At 35.0% G+C, this 21,649-nt stretch overlaps 1 protein-coding gene across 1 annotated transcript in view; it reads left to right on the top strand.

Moving 5' to 3' along the window:
* Window positions 1–21,649, top strand: part of LOC148279770 (Kv channel-interacting protein 4-like) — a 131,525-nt gene that overhangs the window by 97,868 nt on the left and 12,008 nt on the right. Inside the window, exons 3-5 of the mRNA XM_088229432.1 lie at window positions 3,516–3,585; window positions 8,726–8,796; window positions 19,958–20,170. Coding sequence (XP_088085558.1) covers window positions 3,516–3,585; window positions 8,726–8,796; window positions 19,958–20,170 — 354 coding nt within the window. The remainder of the gene's footprint in view (window positions 1–3,515; window positions 3,586–8,725; window positions 8,797–19,957; window positions 20,171–21,649) is intronic.

The following is a 21,649-nucleotide window of genomic DNA, read 5'->3' as shown; positions in this document are numbered from 1 at the left end:
ATATTTGGATATCTATATTCCTTCAATTCTTTCATCTGTTGATGTTTGTGAAGTTAGCTGAAACCTTTATTTATGCAGGTGAGATTCATCTAATTGAATAATTTCACCTACATACTAGGCATCGCCTGAAAATATTATTTTTTCAATTTCTATACTTCTTCATGGACCAGGTAATTTATCAACAATATTTTGAGTTTGTCCAAATTTTTGTAGACAAGGGGAATTGGAAAATTTGGACAAACTCAAAATATTTTTAAATAATTGTCATTTCGGATCGATTTTGGTTGATAGGTTTCCTGAAATATTTAATTTTTAGTTACTAAAACAAGTACTTAGCATAAATATTATTGTGTTAAAATAAAAGTTATCCTCAGAATGTAATTGAGACACATTTAATGTATATATTTCTACCGACATATTAAAACCATTGTATAAATTCCACGATGTGTTTTGTTTTTATGAGGAAAATAAAATAAAATAAAAGTTTTCAGTGTGAGAATCGGTATCTCTTTGACTGATTGGTTCGGGGTTTCCACTGGAGTGAGGCAAGGCTGCGTCCTTGCACCGTTCTTATTCATCATACTGATGGATTTTATCTTACGCAAATCAATACCACCTGATCGAGGTATAGAAGTGAACTCTCCCCCTAAAGTTGTGCGTCTTGGAGTATGCAGATGATGCAGTCCTATTTGAAAAGTCTGTTGGTGATTTTAATGAAATTGTTGACACACTGCAGGAAAACTCAACTCGTCTGGGTCTTAATATGAATACAAAAAAGACTCAGATTATGTGCAACAAATCCTGTCCTGACCCTGATCAGCCTCTTTATAATAATGGAGAGAGGATTGAGAAAGTTGACAGCTTTAAATACTTGGGAGTACACATAACTGAGGATGGAAGCAGGCATAAAGAGCTCGCAACCCGCCTAGGAATTGCTGGAGCAACTTTTAACATGATGCGTGTTGTCTGGAACTCTTGTCTATACTAGGTCAAAACAAAGTGCCGATAATTCAACTCTCTCAAATTACAACAGGGATGGAGAACACCTCAATTAAGGAAGTATGGAAGTCTAGGCACTTACAAGGCTTATGACCTATCATTGCTGGTTTAAGTGGACACTTTATGGTTGTTTGTTACCTACCAAACGTTGAATATGTCGACTGCCTAGTAGGTTCCACATAAATTGTTAAATATTAATCCGCGTTGATATCGTTTCGTAAAAATCGTCTCGTGAGAACGTTTTTTAATCCACGCTCGTTTTGGATAAATCTTCAGACTAACATGGTATGTGTTATGCACAGACAGAGTAAAAGATTGTACTAACAGTTTTATTATCTTTTATTAATACAAAAGATAGAATAAATAAACTTAACTAAACTTAATATAATAGAGAATGGAAATACTTAAAAATAACTCAAGGAATCTAATTTGTAAAACGTAAAATAAAACAGTTAAAAAAAGTATGAAATCATAACAATTAAAAATAAATAAAGTTTTTGTTTAAAAAACGTGTGTCACCGAACACAGCCAAAACGGACCTGGCGCGCGACGTCACGTGTGACGTCTCTATAGACACTATTGTTGCCACAACTTTACATACCGTGTAACATTCACCATTTTGCCTTTGTTTGAATATATGTTTGAATTGTGAGTTTGAAACAATTAACACTTTGTATCCCGGAGCCGTGTAAACACGTGACTATATAACCACGCGTTGTGTCCCGGTCCCGTGCTTTCACGTGGTTTACCAGCTGTCTAAAAAAGTGCATTTTATTGGCATCTAGTGACTTTTATTAGTACTTTTTTTTGCTGCTGGTAAACAACGTGAAAACACGGGACCGGGACACCACTACTGATTATTATAATCACGTGTTTACACGGCTTTGGGATATAAAGCACAAAAAAGGAGTGAGACGCTGTAGGTGTATGTGCGAGCATTGCAATGTGGCTCTCCATAAAGGCCAATGTTGGCAAAACTATCATAAAAAATGAGTCAATAAATTGTATCAAATAAATTTAATCTAGTATTTTCATAATTACGTCACTTTTAAGAAACCCTTCAATATTCATGAAATTTCCCGAAAATGGGCTGGGCACAGGGAAAATTCTAAGTGTATTCGGCCGGTGCTCAAAATGTTAAGCAGTTTATGATAATAATTAAAATAAAAAAGGCATATATTAGCAGAGTATTTTTTATTTATTTAACTTTTTGTACATAATGTTATTTGTATATTGGCGGGCTTATTGCCAAATGGCAATTTCTTCCAACCAACAAATAAAATAAAAGTTTTATTTTTATAATTCAAGTTACAGAACATATTCAATAGAAAAAAAAGATAAAAAAGTTAAAAATATATAAAAATAGAAATAAACGTATTTGTTTATAAATTACCTTAAATCAAAACTATTACTCAATGGGAAAAAGGAAAAAAGAGGAAAGAGGAAAAAGGAAAGGAGGAGAGATTAAGGAAGAGAAAGGAGATGTTTCTTCGGACGTGATTTAAACAGAGATAATGTAGTAACATCTTTGATGGTGGATGGGAGATGATTCCACAGTCGAGCCGCATGGACACTATATGAGTTAGAGAAGAAAGAGAAATTGTGTATGGGTATTAAGAGAGTGCCTTGAGAATGAGAACGAAGAGGTAAACCATGAACTGATAAGCGTTGAAATTTTTCACGCAGGTATATAGGAGCGTTAGGACTATGAAGTACATTGAACAGAAGTGAGAGGGAGTGATAGTCTCTCCGTTGTCTAATTTTGAGCCATTTCAGTTGCCTACGATAATCAGAAATGTGGTCATATTTCCCAAGACCAAAAATGTACCTTATGCATATATTCTGAAGTCGTTCAAGTTTATCGAGTTGCTCACAGCTTAAATCAGTCATGGAAACATCAGCGTAATCTAGAATGGGTAGTAGTAATGCTTGTACGAAAGCGCATTTAGTATTAATGGGTAAGAATTTTAGCAACCTTCTAAGTGAGTGTAGACTGAAAAATATTTTGCGGCTTAATTCATTGAGGATTAAGTGAAGGTATGTCTAGCTTACATAGCAATCTTTGACTACCCGCAAACATAATTTGTGTTTTAGATGGGTTTATTAGTAAACCATACTCTTTTGTCCATGTTGACACGCAATTTAGTGTATTAGACATCGATTCTATTGCTTCGCTGGTGTTTTCAGGTCTGCAATGAAGATATAATTGTAAATCATCTGCATAGAGATGATATGAACAATTGAGACAATCTGCAATCGGATTAATAAACAGGGAAAATAGTAATGGTGATAAAACTCCACCTTGAGGTACTCCAGCGGCAATATCGACCCATTCCGATTGATGATCTGGTGTTTTGATGCACTGTTGTCTAGCTCGTAAATACAATCCGAACCATTTATTAGTAGTAAGGTTGTATCCCAACTCAACACCTCATAGAGCTAGAGATATGTCATCATTTTTTTGTAATATCTATTTTTATATGAATAAAAAATTATGATCTTTTTCTTCTTTTTAGGAATGCCCCTCGGGGATGGTAGACGAAGAAGGCTTCAAACATATTTTTGGGCAGTTCTTTCCTCAAGGAGGTAAGTTTATGCTACAGTCCTTAAAATATAGCTTGATTAAAATGTCATTTGTAGAAAAAGTGACGACATAACTTTGTAGTAACGTCTAAGGAGTGACTCACGAAAAATCATTTGTATCTGGCGTGTTAATTTTTTTTTTTAATATAATGCTTAACACATAAACACACATAAATATATAAAATCAGTTATAAAACATTTTAAAAAACTAAAAAAAACCTAATTATTAACGGCGTTCTTACAAGGTTACATCATTTTGCAAAAACGTTAGAGATGGGACAAATTGATCAATGCAAATTGATCGAATAAAAAAATAATTCATTTGATGTTGTTCATGAAAAAAGTATAAATGTCTCATTTTTTGTTGAAAAATTGTGTTAAACGCGCTATAATAGCAATGTTCGAGTATGTCCAAATGCTTGCAGACTGGCTGTATTTCCTCCCTAGGGAGCTATTTATATTTAAATTCATTTAAACGGAGAGGGAAAACATTTTTAAGAAGGGAATATGGGCTTCTGACCTGTCATTGGCTGGTTTAAGTGGCCACTTTACACACATCCACAATGGATGTTCAAACATGGGCAGAATGGTGAATGAACACAGTGTGTAAAGTGGCCACTTAAACCAGCCAATGGCAGGTCATAAGGATTTCCATATTCCCTTCTCAAAAATAGGCTTGTTTTTGCGTTTTGATCAGTGATCAGTAATTTACCATCACTAATGACATTAGTTTGACAGCTATCATTCTAATCAAGCTATATTTTAAGGACTATAGAGATGGAACGGATACCCACCAGCTATCCGATGCATTTAGACACCTTTTTCTCATCGACTTAATACGTATTTTCTCCTTTTTAAATTAATAAAGTCTTATTTCTATTCAAGCATGTGTTAAGCTAGGGTTTCCTAGAACAGCGGTGCCCGTATTTTAACGGCCGTAGTAAACGGTGATGCGGTAGACAGCCGTCGTAACGTCGACTAGAGAGTGGTTTCCTAGGGAAACGGTGTTTAATGGTGTTGATAACACCGTTTTCCTAGGAAACCACACTCTAGTCACCGTTACGACGGTTATCCACCGCATCACCGTTCACTACGGCCGTTAAAATACGAGCACCGCTGTCCTAGGAAACCCTAGCTTTAGGAATAAATGGATCATACACACCGTGGTTTGACATTCGTAAAGAAATGAAACAGGGATGTGTGATGTCACCATGGTTGTTCAACGTGTTTATCGATAACTGCAAGAGATAAGTATGGAAGAAATTAAAAATGCTGCTAAGTATATGAAGAATGGGAAAGCGAAAGGTTATGATAACATTGCCACAGAGTTTATAAAGGCGGGTGGAGAAATAATTTTTGTATGGCTACATAAGCTCTCTAACCTATGTTTAGAGGAGAAATACACTCCCCCTGATTGGAGGAGAGCTGTTGTTATGCCTCTTTATAAGGTAAACGGCTCTAGTGTGGATTGCGGAAACTATAGAGCTATCAGCCTTTTGAGCGCTGTTGGAAATATTTATGGCAGAATACTGATTGAGAGAGTAAGAAAAGTGACTAAAGATAGAGCGTGGTATATTCAATGTGGATTTATGAATGGAAGAGGATGTTTGGATCAAATATTTGCTTTGCGAAATATGACAGAAAAGTTTCTGCCTAAACACCAGAAACTTTTCTGCGCTTTGTTGATCTGCAAAAGGCATTTGAAAGAGCTGGCAGAGGAAATTGTGGAAGGTTTTATCGGAGTATAGAGTGAATGATAACCTGTTAAGGGCAATTGCGTCACTGTTTAAGGACAGCACAGTTTGTGTTAAGGTGAATGGGTCATTCACATCGTGGTTTGACATTCCTAAAGGAGTCAAGCAGGGGTGTGTAATGTCACCATGGTTGTTCAACATATACATCGATAACTGTATGAAAGTACTGAAAAGCTTAAGAATGGGAGCAAACATTGGTGATTTAATTGTCAATTGTATTTTGTATGCTGATGATGCCGTGCTTCTAGCTAACAACAAAGAAGAACTGAAATTCTTGGTAACAAAAGCCTACGATGTTTGCAAGGGAAGCGATTTGCTGATGAATGTGATGGTTTTTGAAAGAAATTAATGTATGACTAAATGCGAAATCACAGTGAATGGGTTTAAATAAAAACAATTTGGATATTGACATTTCAATCTTAATTTAAATGTAAATATCTAAGTCTCTAACATTAGTGAGTAGATTATTCCACAATCGAGCCGCTACTACTGAGAAAGAGGAGCCAAGAAAATTAGAGCCGTGAAAGGATATAAAAAGAGTTCCTTGTTACCAGTGCGAAAATATAGTCTATGTTGTCGTAGAGGTTGGAAGAGCCCTCTCAGATATACAGGCGAAGTGGGAGTATTAAAAATATTGTGAAAGATACTGAGTCAGTGTAGTTGCGTGCAGTATTCGGTTATGTGGTCGAATTTACGAAGATTAAAGATATATCGCGCCACTGGTCAGAAGCTGTGGACGCTCGAGTTCTGGTTCGCGGATTTGCGTTATCTTTACATTCTTTGCATCCGAACCCTTATACAAACTAGTGCAATACCTACCTTGTACTGGAATTCTTGGCACATTATTGTTCGGAACGTTTCTCGCAGCACAGGATCAGATCCCGTGGTCAGTAAGGATTGGCACTTGTCGGTTTCTTGATTATTGATTGAAACATGAATACAAGTGTGCACTCGACGACAGTTTGTTTGGTATTATGGTCGGAATATGGTACCTACAGTAGGAATTACAACATTCTTACCAGGGTCCAGTAGGTTGCAAATAAATGTAGGGTAGCAATCTAATAACTGTGCTATAACCAAACACACATAGTACATTTGGCGTAGCCGCAAACATTTTGCAATCGTTGATAAGTATCAAGCAGTTCAGAATTAGCATCTGGGTAACAGACGCTGTAATAAAAAAATTTCACTTTTTTAAAAAACATTTTTAAAGTAATCAACCTTTGTTGATAAAATACTATTCAGCAAAAAAAAAAATGCTAATTATTAGTTGCACAAAATATATTTTTAAATTTGTAATTTTGAATTTTGAGAGCCATTTTAAATTAAAAAAATATCTCCATTCAGACCATCGTCTACAGATGGGGAAAACCCTATTAAATGTGTTTTCGCCTATTTATTGAAAATATTTTACAAGTCCCGTGTCGTTTGATGTAATTAGTTCGTCGTTATTAAAACTGCGATGTCGCTTAAAGTAAATAGCCTTTCCAGCGTCGATATTGTCGCATTGGGGAAAAAAGGTTCTATGTAAATTCAACATTGTTTTGAGATATGATAGGTTGAAATTTAGATATTACTTAATCTAATATTTGTAATTAGCATTAGCGTATTTTTATTAGCGTAATTAGTCAGCGAATAGATCTTCCGTTGAATACCTCGAGGGTTTTTTGAGAATGATCTTCATGATCCATTTTTGTGCTATTTTTACTGGTTCAAGGATTGAACGAGAGCAACCTCCCCAAGCTAAATTGCAATATGATAGTTTGCTTTGGCAAAAAGCAAAGTAAATCTGTCTCATAAGTTGAGCATTCAAGATATTTCTTAGGCTTTTATAAATGTATGCTGGTTTCCGTATTTGCTTGGATATTTCTATAATTTGATCTTACCAGCTAAGTTTAGAATCCATTATGAATGTCTATTGTCACGAATCTTGACGTTACAACTACCGAGGCAAAACATGTCGCGTTTTTTTAGCGACGTATTTTTATGAAATTTATGCATTGAAGAATTTCTCCGCAACGTCCACATTGATTTCGAAAATTCAATTAATTATTCAAAATCCATTTAATATATTTTTATCGGTGCGTATGGAGTCCGCAATATCAAAATCATATTATAAATTCAATAGAATCTGTTCAAAAAAAGTTCTTAAAGTACCTTTTGTATAAGTTCCAAATTTCTAACCCACGTTCAAACTCAAATTACGAGCAACTTTTAACTCTTTTTCATTTTAACAATGTTTGATTATGTCCAAATGTTTGTAGACTGGCTGGATTTCCTCCCTAGGGAGTTGTTCGTATTTAAATTTATTTCAACAGAGAGGGAAAAGCTTTTGAGAAGGGAAAATGGAAGTCTAGGCATTTACAGGGCTTATGACCTGTCATCGGCTGGTTTAAGTGGCCACTTTACACACTGTGTAACATTCACCATTCTGCCCATGTTTGAACATCCAAATTTCCTCAACTTTTCCATCTGTTGACTTTTGTGAAGTAAAAGAGCTGAAACCTTTATCACGTGGGTGAGATTCATCCGGCTGAACCAAATCACCTACTAGGCAACGCCTGGAAACAATTTTCCAATTTTTATACTTCTTCTTTTACCAGGTAGTAATTCAACAATGTTTGACGATGACAGGTCATAAGCCCTGTAAATGCCTACACTTCCATATTCCCTTCTCAAAAGCTTTTCCCTCTCTGTTGAAATAAATTTAAATACTTTTTCATTTTAATCATCTGATAAAACGCCGCGTTGTTTTCCATATAAAATAACCGTATAAAATATTAAACTATAAAGTAGATACAAATAAATGCGGGGTTAAGAACACTCAGACATCGGGAAATATTTACACTGCCTTTATTTTCAAATAACGCTACATACCGCACACCTGTGGCCCGCATTTGTCGGAAATATAATATATACGGCCGAAACAATAAAATTGAAATTTTTCATGATACTCTCTCAGCTTTTGCGAATAATTTGTTAGGAATAAATCTTATTTAATAAGTACACACGTACAACTTATTTTTTATTGCATTGTATCCTGTATAAAAAAATACTCAAAAATTTGTACTACATCTTAATACATGTTTAAATCTATTTTGTTTAATTCTATAATTGATGAAATATAAATATGCATGTAAAATTGTATCGACGAATGCTTTCAAATTGTATGTTTTCTAGTACGTATCTTTGTTGAATTACTTAATAAAATAAAATAAAATCGGTATTCGTAGTATGTGATATTTCCCTGTTGGTGTACCGATTCAGTGTCCTATGCACCATTTGGTGCGGAAAGGGATTTAAGAAGATGATGTTGATGTATTTACGGCTAGTTAAATATATGTCGCATGTGGCTGGGGAGATTTTAAAGACCTGTTTATTTTTTTCAGACGCCTCAAACTACGCCCATTACGTTTTCAATACGATCAAGAGAAAGCAAGGAGGAAAAATTACTTTCGAGGTAAGTTTACAACTTTTTTTAGAGGATGTGCAGCGGCAGAGCAGTTAGATGAATGCGCATTTAACTCTTGTGTGGCTGTGATGTCACACTAGTCGACATATGATACATACACGTTATTGTTTTTTAGTGTTCCGTTTTTACACGGTACTGCTTGTAACGTATCTTCCGTGTAAAAAAAGCCCCAGTGTATTTTTCCCCCAAGGGAGCAGAATCCATTCTATATTTAGTCTTAACGAGTCTCTGGCCGGCCGAGATTTCAGTTCCAGCCTCTTGAACTCAATCTAAAATAAGGCTGAAAAGTGTAGCCTTTCAACTGAAAGCGAGTGACGCGTCATTACTGAAAGCTTTCAGGAAAAATCAGTAACACAGTTAAAAAAATCTCATAATTCGTAATGTTTAACTTTAAAAAATGTTTCCTTTTCATCGTGTTTAGATCTGCACCCTGTGACGCATAGGGCACCTCAGTGGTACACCAAATGCAGCGTAGGGGAGTGGAGGGTAATGCACACGCCTAATTTACAACATGGCTGTGGTTCTTTTTTAAAAAAAAATGCTTATTTAAATTTTATTTATCAACCCTTACGGATTTGTTTTATAAAAAATTGTAATGACATAAATCCACTTTAAAAAATACATCTTAAAATTAAGCTATAACGTAATTTGGAAAAAATGCCCACAAAGACTTCAGCGTCTGAGCGTGGGCTATTCCCTTTTTAATGATTTAAAAGTTTATATCATATAAATATGGTATGACCACGGTATGAAATAACTACGAAGAAAGAAAAAACGAACAAAATTAACAAATGCTGATAGAACAAAAGACAGGATTTATTTGCAGTATTTCATTTTAAATTTTAATTATTTAAAAAAAATTATAACATGCATTCCACAAAAATAATACAGGATTTTTTATTCATACTCTGTTTTAGATAATTATACTTTTTACATAGATAGCAATTGTCGCGTGAGAATTTGTAGCTCTTTGACTGATTGGTTCGGGGTCTCCACTGGAGTGAGGCAAGGCTGCGTTCTTGCGCCGTTCTTATTCATCATACTGATGGATTTTTTTATGCAAATCAATACCACCTGATCGAGGTACAGAAGTGATCTCCCCCTAAAGTTGTGCGTCTTGGAGTATGCAGATGATGCAGTCCTTTTTGAAAAGTCTGTTGATGATTTTCAGGAAATTGTTGACACACTCCAGGAAAACTCAACTCGTCTGGGTCTTAATATTAATACGAAAAAGTCTCAGATTATCTGCAACAAATTTTGTCCTGACCCTGATCAGCCTCTCTATAATAATAGAGAGAGGATTGAGAAAGTTGACAGCTTTAAATACTTGGGAGTACACGTAACTGAGGATGGAAGCATGCACAGCATAAAGAGCTCGCAACCCGCCTAGGAATTGCTGGAGCAACTTTTAACACGATGCGTGTTATCTGAACCTGTAGTCTATACTCGGCCAAAACGAAATGCCGATTATTCAACACTTGTATAATGCCAGTTCTCCTATATGGGTGCGAATCTTGGCACCTTACCAAAGGTCAAAACACCAAACTTCCGAGTTTTGAGAGTAAGTGCTTGAGAAGAATATTAGGTATAAGGTGGTTCGATTTTATAACCAATATTGAAGTCCGAGAACGGACGCAGCAGCCTCCTATAATTAGCGTCTTGAGGATACGGTGGTGGACCTGGCTCAGGAGAACCTAAACCCAAGTTGCCTCTTCTTTAAACCTGCGGGATCATTCACCATTCTGCCCATATTTAAACATCTACTACTACTACTACCATCACGCCATTTCCCCGTAGGGGTAGGCAGAGAGAATGGACCGCCACACACGTCTATCCTGGCATACACTCCTAGCCTCTTCCACATTCATACATCTTGTCATACATGCCCTTCGGTTCTGTCTGCTTTTGACATGACCAGACTTAAGATTTTGGTTTATCTGATCATGCCACGTCTTCCTTGGTCGTCCTCGTCTAACGTTGCCGTTCTACATCTATATTTCTTCAATTCCTTCATCTGTTGATATTTGTGAGTTTAAAAAGCTGAAATCTTTATTTATGCGGGTGAGATTCATCTAATTGAATTATTTCACCTTCATACGAGGCAACGCACACAGTGTGTAAAGTGACCACTTTAACCAGCCAATGACAGGTCATAGGCCCTGAAGATGTCTAGACTTCTTTATTACCTTCTCTTAAATGTTCTTCATCTCTGTTGAAATATGTAAATGTGAACAGCTTCCCAGGGAGTTGAATACAGTCCTTGTCTACACAAATTTGGACAAACTCAACATTTTGTTCATAATATACCGTTATATTTATATAGTTTCAGTTGATTAGCTAATGTAATCACTATTCTCCCCGAGATAAGCTTTAATTTGGCGTAACGAGCAGCAATTCGCAATTCGTATGCGGATTTAGTTCGAAATATGTCCGCAGTGGCGCATGTGAAACGAATTCAAATAAGGAACAAGGAACAAGGCACGCTCTAATCGGAACACGTGCGGCGTAATGTATCGCTGGTGCGATAGGAATGGTCAGCACGCTGTCAATGTGACATTTAGTACAAGCTTACCATAAAATAAATGACTTAATAAAGCATATTACAGTTTTTAACTTAAATTAAAATTACAACAGAGAAGGAGAATTGTTTAGAGAAGAAATATGACTCGTCATTAGCCACTTAATACACTGTGTAATATTCATCGTTTTTCCTAGTTTGATCCTCCACATTTCTTAGATTCTTCCATTATTTTTGTGAAGTTTGGGAGGCCGAATCCTTTATTAATGTCGGTAAGATTCATCAGATTTATTATTTTTTTCTTCTTTTTATCGATTTTTCATAGAAGGAAATATGTATTTATATAAGACTAGGCATTTCAGGGTTTATGACATGCAAATAAGGAAGTTCAGCCCTATGGGAAATTAGATGTAAAAATGTATTCTTACGCGCGGTTCGAATTGGCATTAAATTTTACAGCGGAGTATGATAAAAATAAGACAAAACTGCTTTGCATGACGTCACTAATTCTTCCGAATCAACCAATGATAAGAGAGTTGTGATAGGTTTCCGGTTTACGGTAAGTCAACTGACCGATCGGCAGAACTCACGGAGAAGCGGGAAAAGATAACTTGTGACGTCACTCGCGAAGTAATTAAAAAATAATATTGAAAACATCATAGCGCTGAGATAATACGATACATAAAAAAACACTGAAATCTCTCCTCCCTAGGGGGGAAATCCAGTCATTGTTTACAAACATTTGAACAAACTAAAAATACAATCAACAATATTTTGAACTTGTCCAAATTTTTGTAGACAAGGACTGGATTCAACTCCCTGGGGAGCTGTTTATATTAACATATTACAACAGAGATGAAGAACATGAAGAACATTTAAGAGAAGGTAATATGGAAGTCTAGGCATCTATAGGGCTTATGACCTGTCAATGGCTGGTTTAAGTGGCCACTTTACACACTGTGTAACATTCACCATTCTACCTATATTTGAACATCTATATTCCTTCAATTCTTTCATCTGTTGATGTTTGTGAAGTTAAAGAGCTGAAACCTTTATTTATACACTTAAACCAGCCATTGACAGGTCATAAGCCCTGTAGATGCCTAGACTTCCATATTACCTTCTCTTAAATGTTCATCTCTGTTGTAATATGTTAATATAAACAGCTCCCCAGGGAGTTGAATCCAGTCCTTGTCTACAAAAATTTGGACAAACTCAAAATATTGTTGATGAATTACCTGGTCCATGAAGAAGTATAGAAATTGAAAAAATAACATTTTCAGGCGTTGCCTAGTCTAGTATGTAGGTGAAATAATTCAATTAGATGAATCTCACCCGCATAAATAAAGGTTTCAGCTCTTAAACTTCACAAACATCAACAGATGAAAGAATTGAAGGAATTTAGATGTTCAAATATGGGCAGAATGGTGAATGTTACACAGTGTGTAAAGTGGCCACTTAAACCAGCCATCGACAGGTCATAAGCCCTGTAGATGCCTAGACTTCCATATTACCTTTTCTTAAATGTTCTTCATCTCTGTCGTAATATGTTAACAGTCAACAATGTTTTGAGGATGCAGACTGGCTGGATTTTCTCCCTAGGCAGTTGTTTATATTTAAATTTGTTGCAACAGAGAAAAAAAACATTTTTTCGGTGGGAATATAAGAGTCTCGGCATTTACAGGGCTTATGACCTGTCATTGGCTGGTTTTAGTGGCCTAAATTCTATCTTCTATCTTCGTTTTATATTTTATACAGATACGCTGCTGAATAAGCAGCGGAACCAGCATGAACACGATCACAATACTAGAGAAAAGAACAAAATTAGACTTCCATTTAGGAAAAAGGCAAAGTCACAAAATTCGATTTTATTTAAAGCAATTAAAAAGTATTACGAAATGGAAAAAAATATTTATGAAGAAAAAAACATATCAAAATTTAAAATAATGGTCAAGACATATGTGATAAACAATTTATAAATTAAATATATTTGCAATGTTATTATTAGAACACACATAACAATATGTATGATATGTGTGCCCTACTTTAAGATTTAAATAAATAAATAAATAAGCGGACATTTATTCTTCGCGTTGGAAGGATAAATATTTTTTATCAACACCCAGTGTAATTATACAAATTTTACTTTCCAAATCCGATGTGAAAATGTCCACTTGAAGATCAAAAAAATACAGGTTCATTATTTCAAAAAATAAGAGAGATACATCAAGTCTCGTGTCTCATGTCGACTAGTGTGACATCACAGCCACACAAGAGTAAACAATGCCACAACCGATTATTCCACCAGATCCTCACACTATAGCAGCGGCAAACGGTGATTTTATTTACAGGTAAGCTGTAAAAAAAATATAATTTATTTACAATATTTTGAGTGCGTCCAAATTTTTTTAGACAAGGACTGGATTCAACTCCCTGGGGAGCTGTTAACATTAACATGTTACAACAGAGATGAAGAACATTTTAAAGAAGGCAATATACATGTCTAGGCATCTGCCAATGGCTGGTTTAAGTGGCCACTTTACACGCTGTGTAACGTTCACCATTCTGCCCATATTTGAACATCTATACTACTTCAATTCTTTCATCTGTTGATGTTTGTGAAGTTACAGAGCTGAAACCTTTATTTATGCGGGTGAGATTCATCTAATTGAACTATTTCACCTACACACTAAGCAAAGCCTGAAATTTATATTTTTTGAATTTCTATACTTCTTCATAGACCAGGTGGATTTGGCAACAATATTTTGAGTTTGTCCAAATTTTTGTAGATAAGGACTGGATTCAACTCCCTGGGCAGCTGTTAACATTAACATATTACCACAGAGATGAAGAACATTTTAAAGAAGGCAGTATAGATCATATAATTTCACAAACATCAACAGATGAAAGAATTTAAGGAATATAGATGTTCAAATATGGGCAGAATGGTGAATGTTACACAGTGTGTAAAGTGGCCACTTAAACCAGCCATTGACAGGTCATAAGCTCTGTAGATGCTTAGACATGTATATTGCCTTCCTTAAAATATAATGTAAGTGATATATATACTATAAATTGCTATTTTTTCTTAGGTTCTGTGTGCTAGAACAACTCTCATCTATGAAATCAACCCAAATGACGTAATTTCGTCCTATATATATTGTGAAGCTATATTATTCATTAATTTAACGCATAACTTATATAAAAGTGTTTAAAAAATAACACAATAAATTCAGTTAGTATATTGGGTATTCTCATTACGATTGAAATGTCAACTGGCCGATTCACTCTAGGAATGAATTCTGCCAAAAACGGCCGCGTCGAGCGCCACATGTGTTTCGAGTCATATGTCAAAAGTATCATTTCAAAGAAAAATAGTCCTTAAGAAATAATGTTAGAAATACTGTTTTCCAAATGGAGAATCTTCAATGAATCTGTGTAATCTGCAGGCTTACTCTTGAAGAAGTCCTGCCACTGGGTTTAAGATGTTCAAAATATAGTACGCTTATTTGTATGAAAAAATAAGCTGGAGTAATCGGCAAGTTCCTTGGCTCATTGCTGGCGCTGGACGCGCTTTATTAATATTTTTATTTATATTTGGAGACAAGTACAAATGGTGGCAATGATTTTTAAGAAATATAAGTTATTGGTTTGTTTTTCTGTAAATAAAGTTACCGTTAAACATTATTATGGATATTCAAATATAATTTACTCTCCTATCGTGAACACATTGATAAGTCACTACATCGTAATACTTAGTTAAACAAATACAGTAGCTTTTAAGTGTAACAGAATTCGTGTTTTTTGTAATGTCTTTAAATATATATAATAAATAAATACACAATACCTTCACGTCCAGTGGACGTCAATGAATCCTTGTCTGTGTGAGACCCCATCAGCACATAACGGGTGAATGATAGTGAAATGTAATGAGTTTCTTTTGAAACAGTCTGTAAATAGGCTTTTGAAGCCTTTCATTTCAATACGTTTTAAAAGGAGAGAAATTTTAAAGGAATTTCAAACTATGAAAATAAATATTTTACCTTTCATAGCAGACAAATCTCGCATCCAAAGCTTCCTGTAGCTCAATCATAAATAACTATCGACGTGCCAGTAAGCGACGTGAAAAAAAATTCTCACCATGGTTGTTTATCGTATTCGCGACCACAATTGAACATCCATGGACAAAAGAGTATGGTTTACTGATAAACCCGTCTAAAACACAAATTATGTTTGCAGGTAGTCAAAGATTGCTTAGTAAGCTAAACATACATTCACTTAATCCTCTTATTGTCAATGGTACCAATATTCAGTACAGGAAATCCGTAAAAAATCTAGGAGTACTAATGGATGAACATCTCTGTTGGCGAGCTCATACTAATGAATTAAGCCGCAAAATATTTTCTAGTCTACACTCACTTACCCATTAGTACTAAATGCACCCTTGTACAAGCATTACTACTACCTATTCTAGATTACGCTGATGTTTCCACGACTGATTTAAGCTGTGAGCAACTCGATAAACTTGAACGACTTCAGAATATATGCATAGGGTACATTTTTGGTCTTAGGAAATATGACCACATTTCTGATTATCGTAGGCAACTGAAATGCCTCAAAATTAGACAGCGGAGAGACTATCACTCCCTCTCACTTCTGTTCAATGTACTTCATAGTCCTAACGCTCCTATATACCTGTGTGAAAAATTTCAACGCTTATCAGTTCATGGTTTACCTCTTCGTTCTCATTCTCAAGGCACTCTCTTAATACCCATACACAATTCCTCTTTCTTCTCTAACTCATATAGTGTCCATGCGGCTCGACTGTGGAATCATATCCCATCCACCATCAAAGATGTTAATACATTATCTCTGTTTAAATCACGTCTGAAGAAACATCTCCTTTCTCTTCCTTAATCTCTCCTCCTTTCCTTTTTCCTCTTTCCTCTTTTTTCCCTTTTCCCATTGAGTAATAGTTTTGATTTAAGGTAATTTATAAACAAATACGTTTATTTCTATTTTAATATATTTTTAACTTTTTAATCTTTTTTTTTTCTATTGAATATGTTCTGTAACTTGAATTATAAAAATAAAACTTTTATTTTATTGGTTGGTTGGAAGAAATTGCCATTTGGCAATAAGCCCCCCAATGTACAAATAACATTATGTACAAAAAGTTAAATAAATAAATAAATTAAATAAATTAAAAAAACATCCGTGAACACCTAATATTGACACTTTGAGTGCCGGCCGAATACACATAGAATTTACCCTGTGCCCGGCCCATTTTTGTGAAATTTCATGCTTTGTGAAGGGTTTCTTTAAGTGTCATAATTATAAAAATACTGGGTTAAATCAATTAAAACTTCTCAAATTTATTTGAAGAAATTAAATAAGTAATGTTTGTATGATAGTTTTGCCAACATTAGCCTTTATGGAGAGCCACATTGCGCATTGCAATGTTCGCACATATACAGGGCCTCACTCTTTTTTTGGGCTTCGTATCCCGGAGCCGTGTAAACACGTGATTATAATAACCATGCGTTGTGTCCTGGTCCCGTGTTTTCACGTGGTTTACCAGCAGCGGAAAAGTACGAATAAAAGTATCTAGATGTCAATTAAATGCATTTTTTAGACGGCTGTGAAAACACGGGAACAACGCATGGTTACATGCATTATCGAATTACTGTGTTGAAAACAAACTTTATATCAATGTGTCTAAATGTTACAAAATATCTTTCACTCGTAATAAAAATAAAATAAAATTTGACTATATGATAAATGAAAATACAATTAGAGAAGTAAACGAAATCCGTGACTTGAGAATTATTTTGGACTCAAACTTAAATAACAATAGTCATATAGAAACTATAATTAACAAGGCATACAAAATGACTGGATTTATCATGCGGCTGTGTAAATCTTTTAAAAATTTAGATTCATTTATATTGCTTTACATAACATACGTACGCCCCCATCTTGAATATTGCACTGCTATCTGGTCTCCTGTTTATAAATTAAATATTAATAGAATCGAGAATGTTCAAAAAAAATTCCTGAAAAAACTAGAATACAAATTTCACTTGCATTTTCCAAATTATTTAGCTTCATTAAAATTTTATAACCTTGTTTCATTAGCACACAGAAGAGATATGTTTGATCAGATCCTGCTTCATAAAATTGTCAATAATAAATTCGATTCCCCGGAACTCATTAATCTACTTGCTTACCGTGTCCCCTCCAGGCCAACTAGACTCTCTGATATTTTCTATATTCGTAAATTTAAAACTAATCATCGGAAACATTCTACAATCCCTGGTATATGTGAAACATTTAACAAAAAATTTAATAGTCTCGATATATTTAACACTCCATACAATATGTACAGAAGAGAATTAATAGGCTTGATTCATGCTCTTCATTCATAATTCGTTTAATCATTAAATCAAATGCAATTTTCCACTCTCACTTTCCTTCAATCATCCTTTACCACTCCTTATCAATTTCCTTCTTTTCCTTTCCACTATCTCCTTGTTTTGTCCATATCTATCTTATTTTAATATATAGTATATTTATTATTTATATAGTTCAAACTTCAAACCGTCGTCGCTTTATTACAGTATTATTAAGTGAATACATATAATTGGATGGCAGGCCCTACTATGTTTACATTTTATATATATATATTTTTTTAAATATTCATTTAACCTGTACATCTGTTTGTATTCGAAATAAATAAAATAAAATATAATCACGTGTTTACACGGCTCCGGGATACAAAGTGTTAAATGTCAAAATATTTACGTTTCGCGACGCATAATCCTGCTGCGCAATCACATATTTGAATTTCACCGGTGTAAAAAACAAAAATATCCCAAAACTGCTTTTTGTATTTATTATTTATTACGCCATTTATTGCATTCAGCCGGCGGTTGGCCAGCCAAATGTCAAGAAAGGCAGTCGCCATAGTAATTGTAATATAACTTTCACTTTTTTGTATTAGATACTCCTTACTATTTTGCAAATGCAATATATTGCATTATTTTTTATATTAAACGCCGATTTTTCGCCAGTGAACTGTATTTATTTACGAGGAAAACAAAAAACAAACCGACACGAGCGTTGACTTAGAGATTACACACGCGTTGACTTTTTACTACTATGACCTATCTCTTGACGCTCAAATGAGTAGAACGATAAGTTCACGCTTCTACCAGCTGAGACAAATGCGTTGCCTAGTATGTAGGTAAAATAATTCAATTGGATGAATCTCACCCGCATAAATAAAGGTTTCAGCTCTTTAACTTCACAAACATCAAAAGATGAAATAATTGAAGGAATATAGATGTTCAAATATAGGCAGAATGGTGAGTGTTACACAGTGTGAAAAATGGCCACTTAAACCAGCCATTGACAGGTCATAAGCCCTGTAGATGCCTAGACTTCTATATTACCTTTTCTTAAATGTTCTTCATCTCTGTTTTAATATGTTAATATGTTAATATAAGCATGTTCAGTTTTGTTCATTGTGATCGCTCAAATGCTTAGCATGTTTTTAAGCGCGTCGATATTTATTTGTGACTGAGCTACTGAAGTTAGGTTAGGTTAGGTCTTTTTTTTTTTTTTTTGTAGTTGCAACTTATTTGTAGCTTGCTTTTGTTATGTGCAAGGTTTTATCGAATACATTTATCTTTAAATTATATTCCGTTGACTTCAACATTTTTCACCGTAGACTTACAATAATAAAAATAAAGCAGAATCAGAATAAACAAATTAATTCTAGAAATATTACATTAACAAATAATAAAAAATAAAAAATCTTAAAAGTTGGACACAAAAAACAAAAGGAGCTAGATACCACCATTGAATTACTTAGCCTTCTTGATCGTCCCTGTAATGAATCGAACAGTCTCTCTTCGTGTATCATTACAGTTCAGGAGCTCAGCTAGGTTATTAGTCGCAGCAATCCGAGTGTTTACTTTGCATTCAAGCTCCCATCTCGGCCTATCAAATATTGGACAGTATACAAGAAGATGTTCCACAGTCTGCTCAGTGATGCCATCACATGGACAGCAACTATCGTCTCGCAGCCCAAAGCGATGCAGATATTCCCTCATGCATCCATGTCCCGAGAGAGCCTGAGTTAATTCATATGTAGGCGTTTCATGCTTCCAAAATGTTTTGGCCTCGTCTGTGCTTCTCAAAAGTTGCTTGATCCACTTATTGGCAGTTTTTTCTTCATAAATTTTCCTCCACTCATTTAATTTATCTTTTGAAAGGGACCACCTTACATGGCTTATTGGGACTTCATCAAAGTTCGGCCTCACTTTTTTGACTGTAGCAGCCTTGGCTAGCTCATCTGCTCTCTCATTTCCGATTTCTCCAACATGAGCTCTAACCCAGCAGAATCGAACATATATGCCTTGTATGCTGAGAGCATGGTGAAGATTTTGAATGTTGCTTATAATGGCATTCGTGGAGTAAACAGATAGGTTAGGTCTCGATATGTACAAGATAGCGTTCACAATCGCGGCACAGGCGTCGTTGCGAGTTTACAATGCGACAAAATCAGGACTCGTTCGGCAAACTGCTCCGCCAGCGGACCCTCACAACGCGCTCCATCTCTTCCAGGAGTTTCTGAGCATCCTGTCGCGGGTGTCGCGCGGGACGACGCAGGACAAGCTGCAGTGGGTGTTCGCCCTGTACGACGTGGACGGGGACGGCCGCATCACGAAGGCGGAGATGACCGACGTAGTGACCTCCATCTACGAGATGCTGGGAAGATCCACCGCCCCTTCCGTCAAGGACACCACGGCCAAAGACCACGTCGAGAGAATATTTCACGTAAGTGTAGAAAAATGCCTCATTTATTTTGAGGTTTTTAATTTGTCTAGGACAGCGGTTCCACCCTTTTTAACATAGAATCAAAAATAGTCCAGAAACCGCGTACGAGCATCAAACAGGCGACTAAACTGCTCATAAATTGGTAGTTTTACGTTTTGGCCCATTAATTTCTTTGTAGAAGTCGCTCAGTACACAACTCTCGATTAAAGTGTAAAAATACTGCTAGTATCTCAAAGAAACAGGATGCAATCACATTTCATGCGTAATTAGCAAATGCATGTGTATGTAACTAATGCATTACTTAAAAATTGAATAATTTTTCCTTATCTAGTGAGAGAACTAATGAAAATTGGATCTCGGATTAAACAAGTCTATCGTGGACATTTGACCGACATTATCTTTAAAACATCAAATATTATCTAACATGATATAAAAATATTTGTTATATGTAGAATAAAATTTATTTTATATTTTGTTGAATTACTATCTGGTAAAAGAAGTATAAAATTTGGAAAATCGTTTTCAAGCGTTGCCTATAAAGTGATTTTGTTCAGCTGGATGAATCTCACCCGCGTAATAAAGGTTTCAGCTCTTTTACTTCACAAAAGTCAACAGATGGAAGAGTCAAGGAAATGTGGATGTTGAAACATGGGCAGAATGGTAAATGTCGGAATGTGGAATTTTACCTGTCGCAGTAATGATGGCACATCGATCATACCATTTAGTATGCCGAACATATATATGGAATCAATATTAGTTCTACGTTTTTGTAGACTAGAAATATTGAACATTGACTCTATATCAGCATAAGAATAATTACCTCTCTCCAGTCCAAGCATTCACGCTACTTTTCGAAGCAAGCGATGTTGGACTGATTCAATGTGGTTTATGCGATTGACATAGAATGGAGACCAGACCACGAAATATGGAAGTTAAGGCATTAACGTGGTTTATGACCTGTCCATGGCAAGTGGCTACTTTACACAGCACAGTGCTTAGCACAAACATACGCAGATTTAACATTTGCGTATGTTTGAACATCCATACTTTTTCAATTCTGTTGATTTTCGCGAGGTTAAAGAGCTGAAGCCTTTATTGTTATAAAAAGATCAATTTGATCAAATTATTAAACATACTAGGCAAAGCCTAGAAAAAATCTATTTTTTTATTTTATTTTTTATTTAAATCTTAAAGTAGGGCACACATATCATACATATTGTTATGTGTGTTCTAATAATAACTTTGCAAATATATTTAATTTATAAATTGTTTATCACATATGTCTTGACCATTATTTTAAATTTTGATATGTTTTTTTCTTTATAAATATTTTTTTCCATTTCGTAATACTTTTTAATTGCTTTAAATAAAATGGAATTTTGTGACTTTGCCTTTTTCCTAAATGGAAGTCTAATTTTGTTCTTTTCTCTAGTATTGAGATCGTGTTCACGCTGGTTCCGATCAATTTTTTTCCAAAAT

This window comes from Micrasema longulum, unplaced genomic scaffold (assembly GCF_059751315.1).
Source record: "Micrasema longulum isolate JH-2025_06_02 unplaced genomic scaffold, ASM5975131v1 h1tg000673l, whole genome shotgun sequence".
NCBI classification, from domain to species: Eukaryota; Metazoa; Arthropoda; class Insecta; order Trichoptera; family Brachycentridae; genus Micrasema; species Micrasema longulum.
The sequence above is the reverse complement of the archived record's forward strand: the minus strand, read 5'-3'. Positions and strand labels throughout refer to the sequence as shown.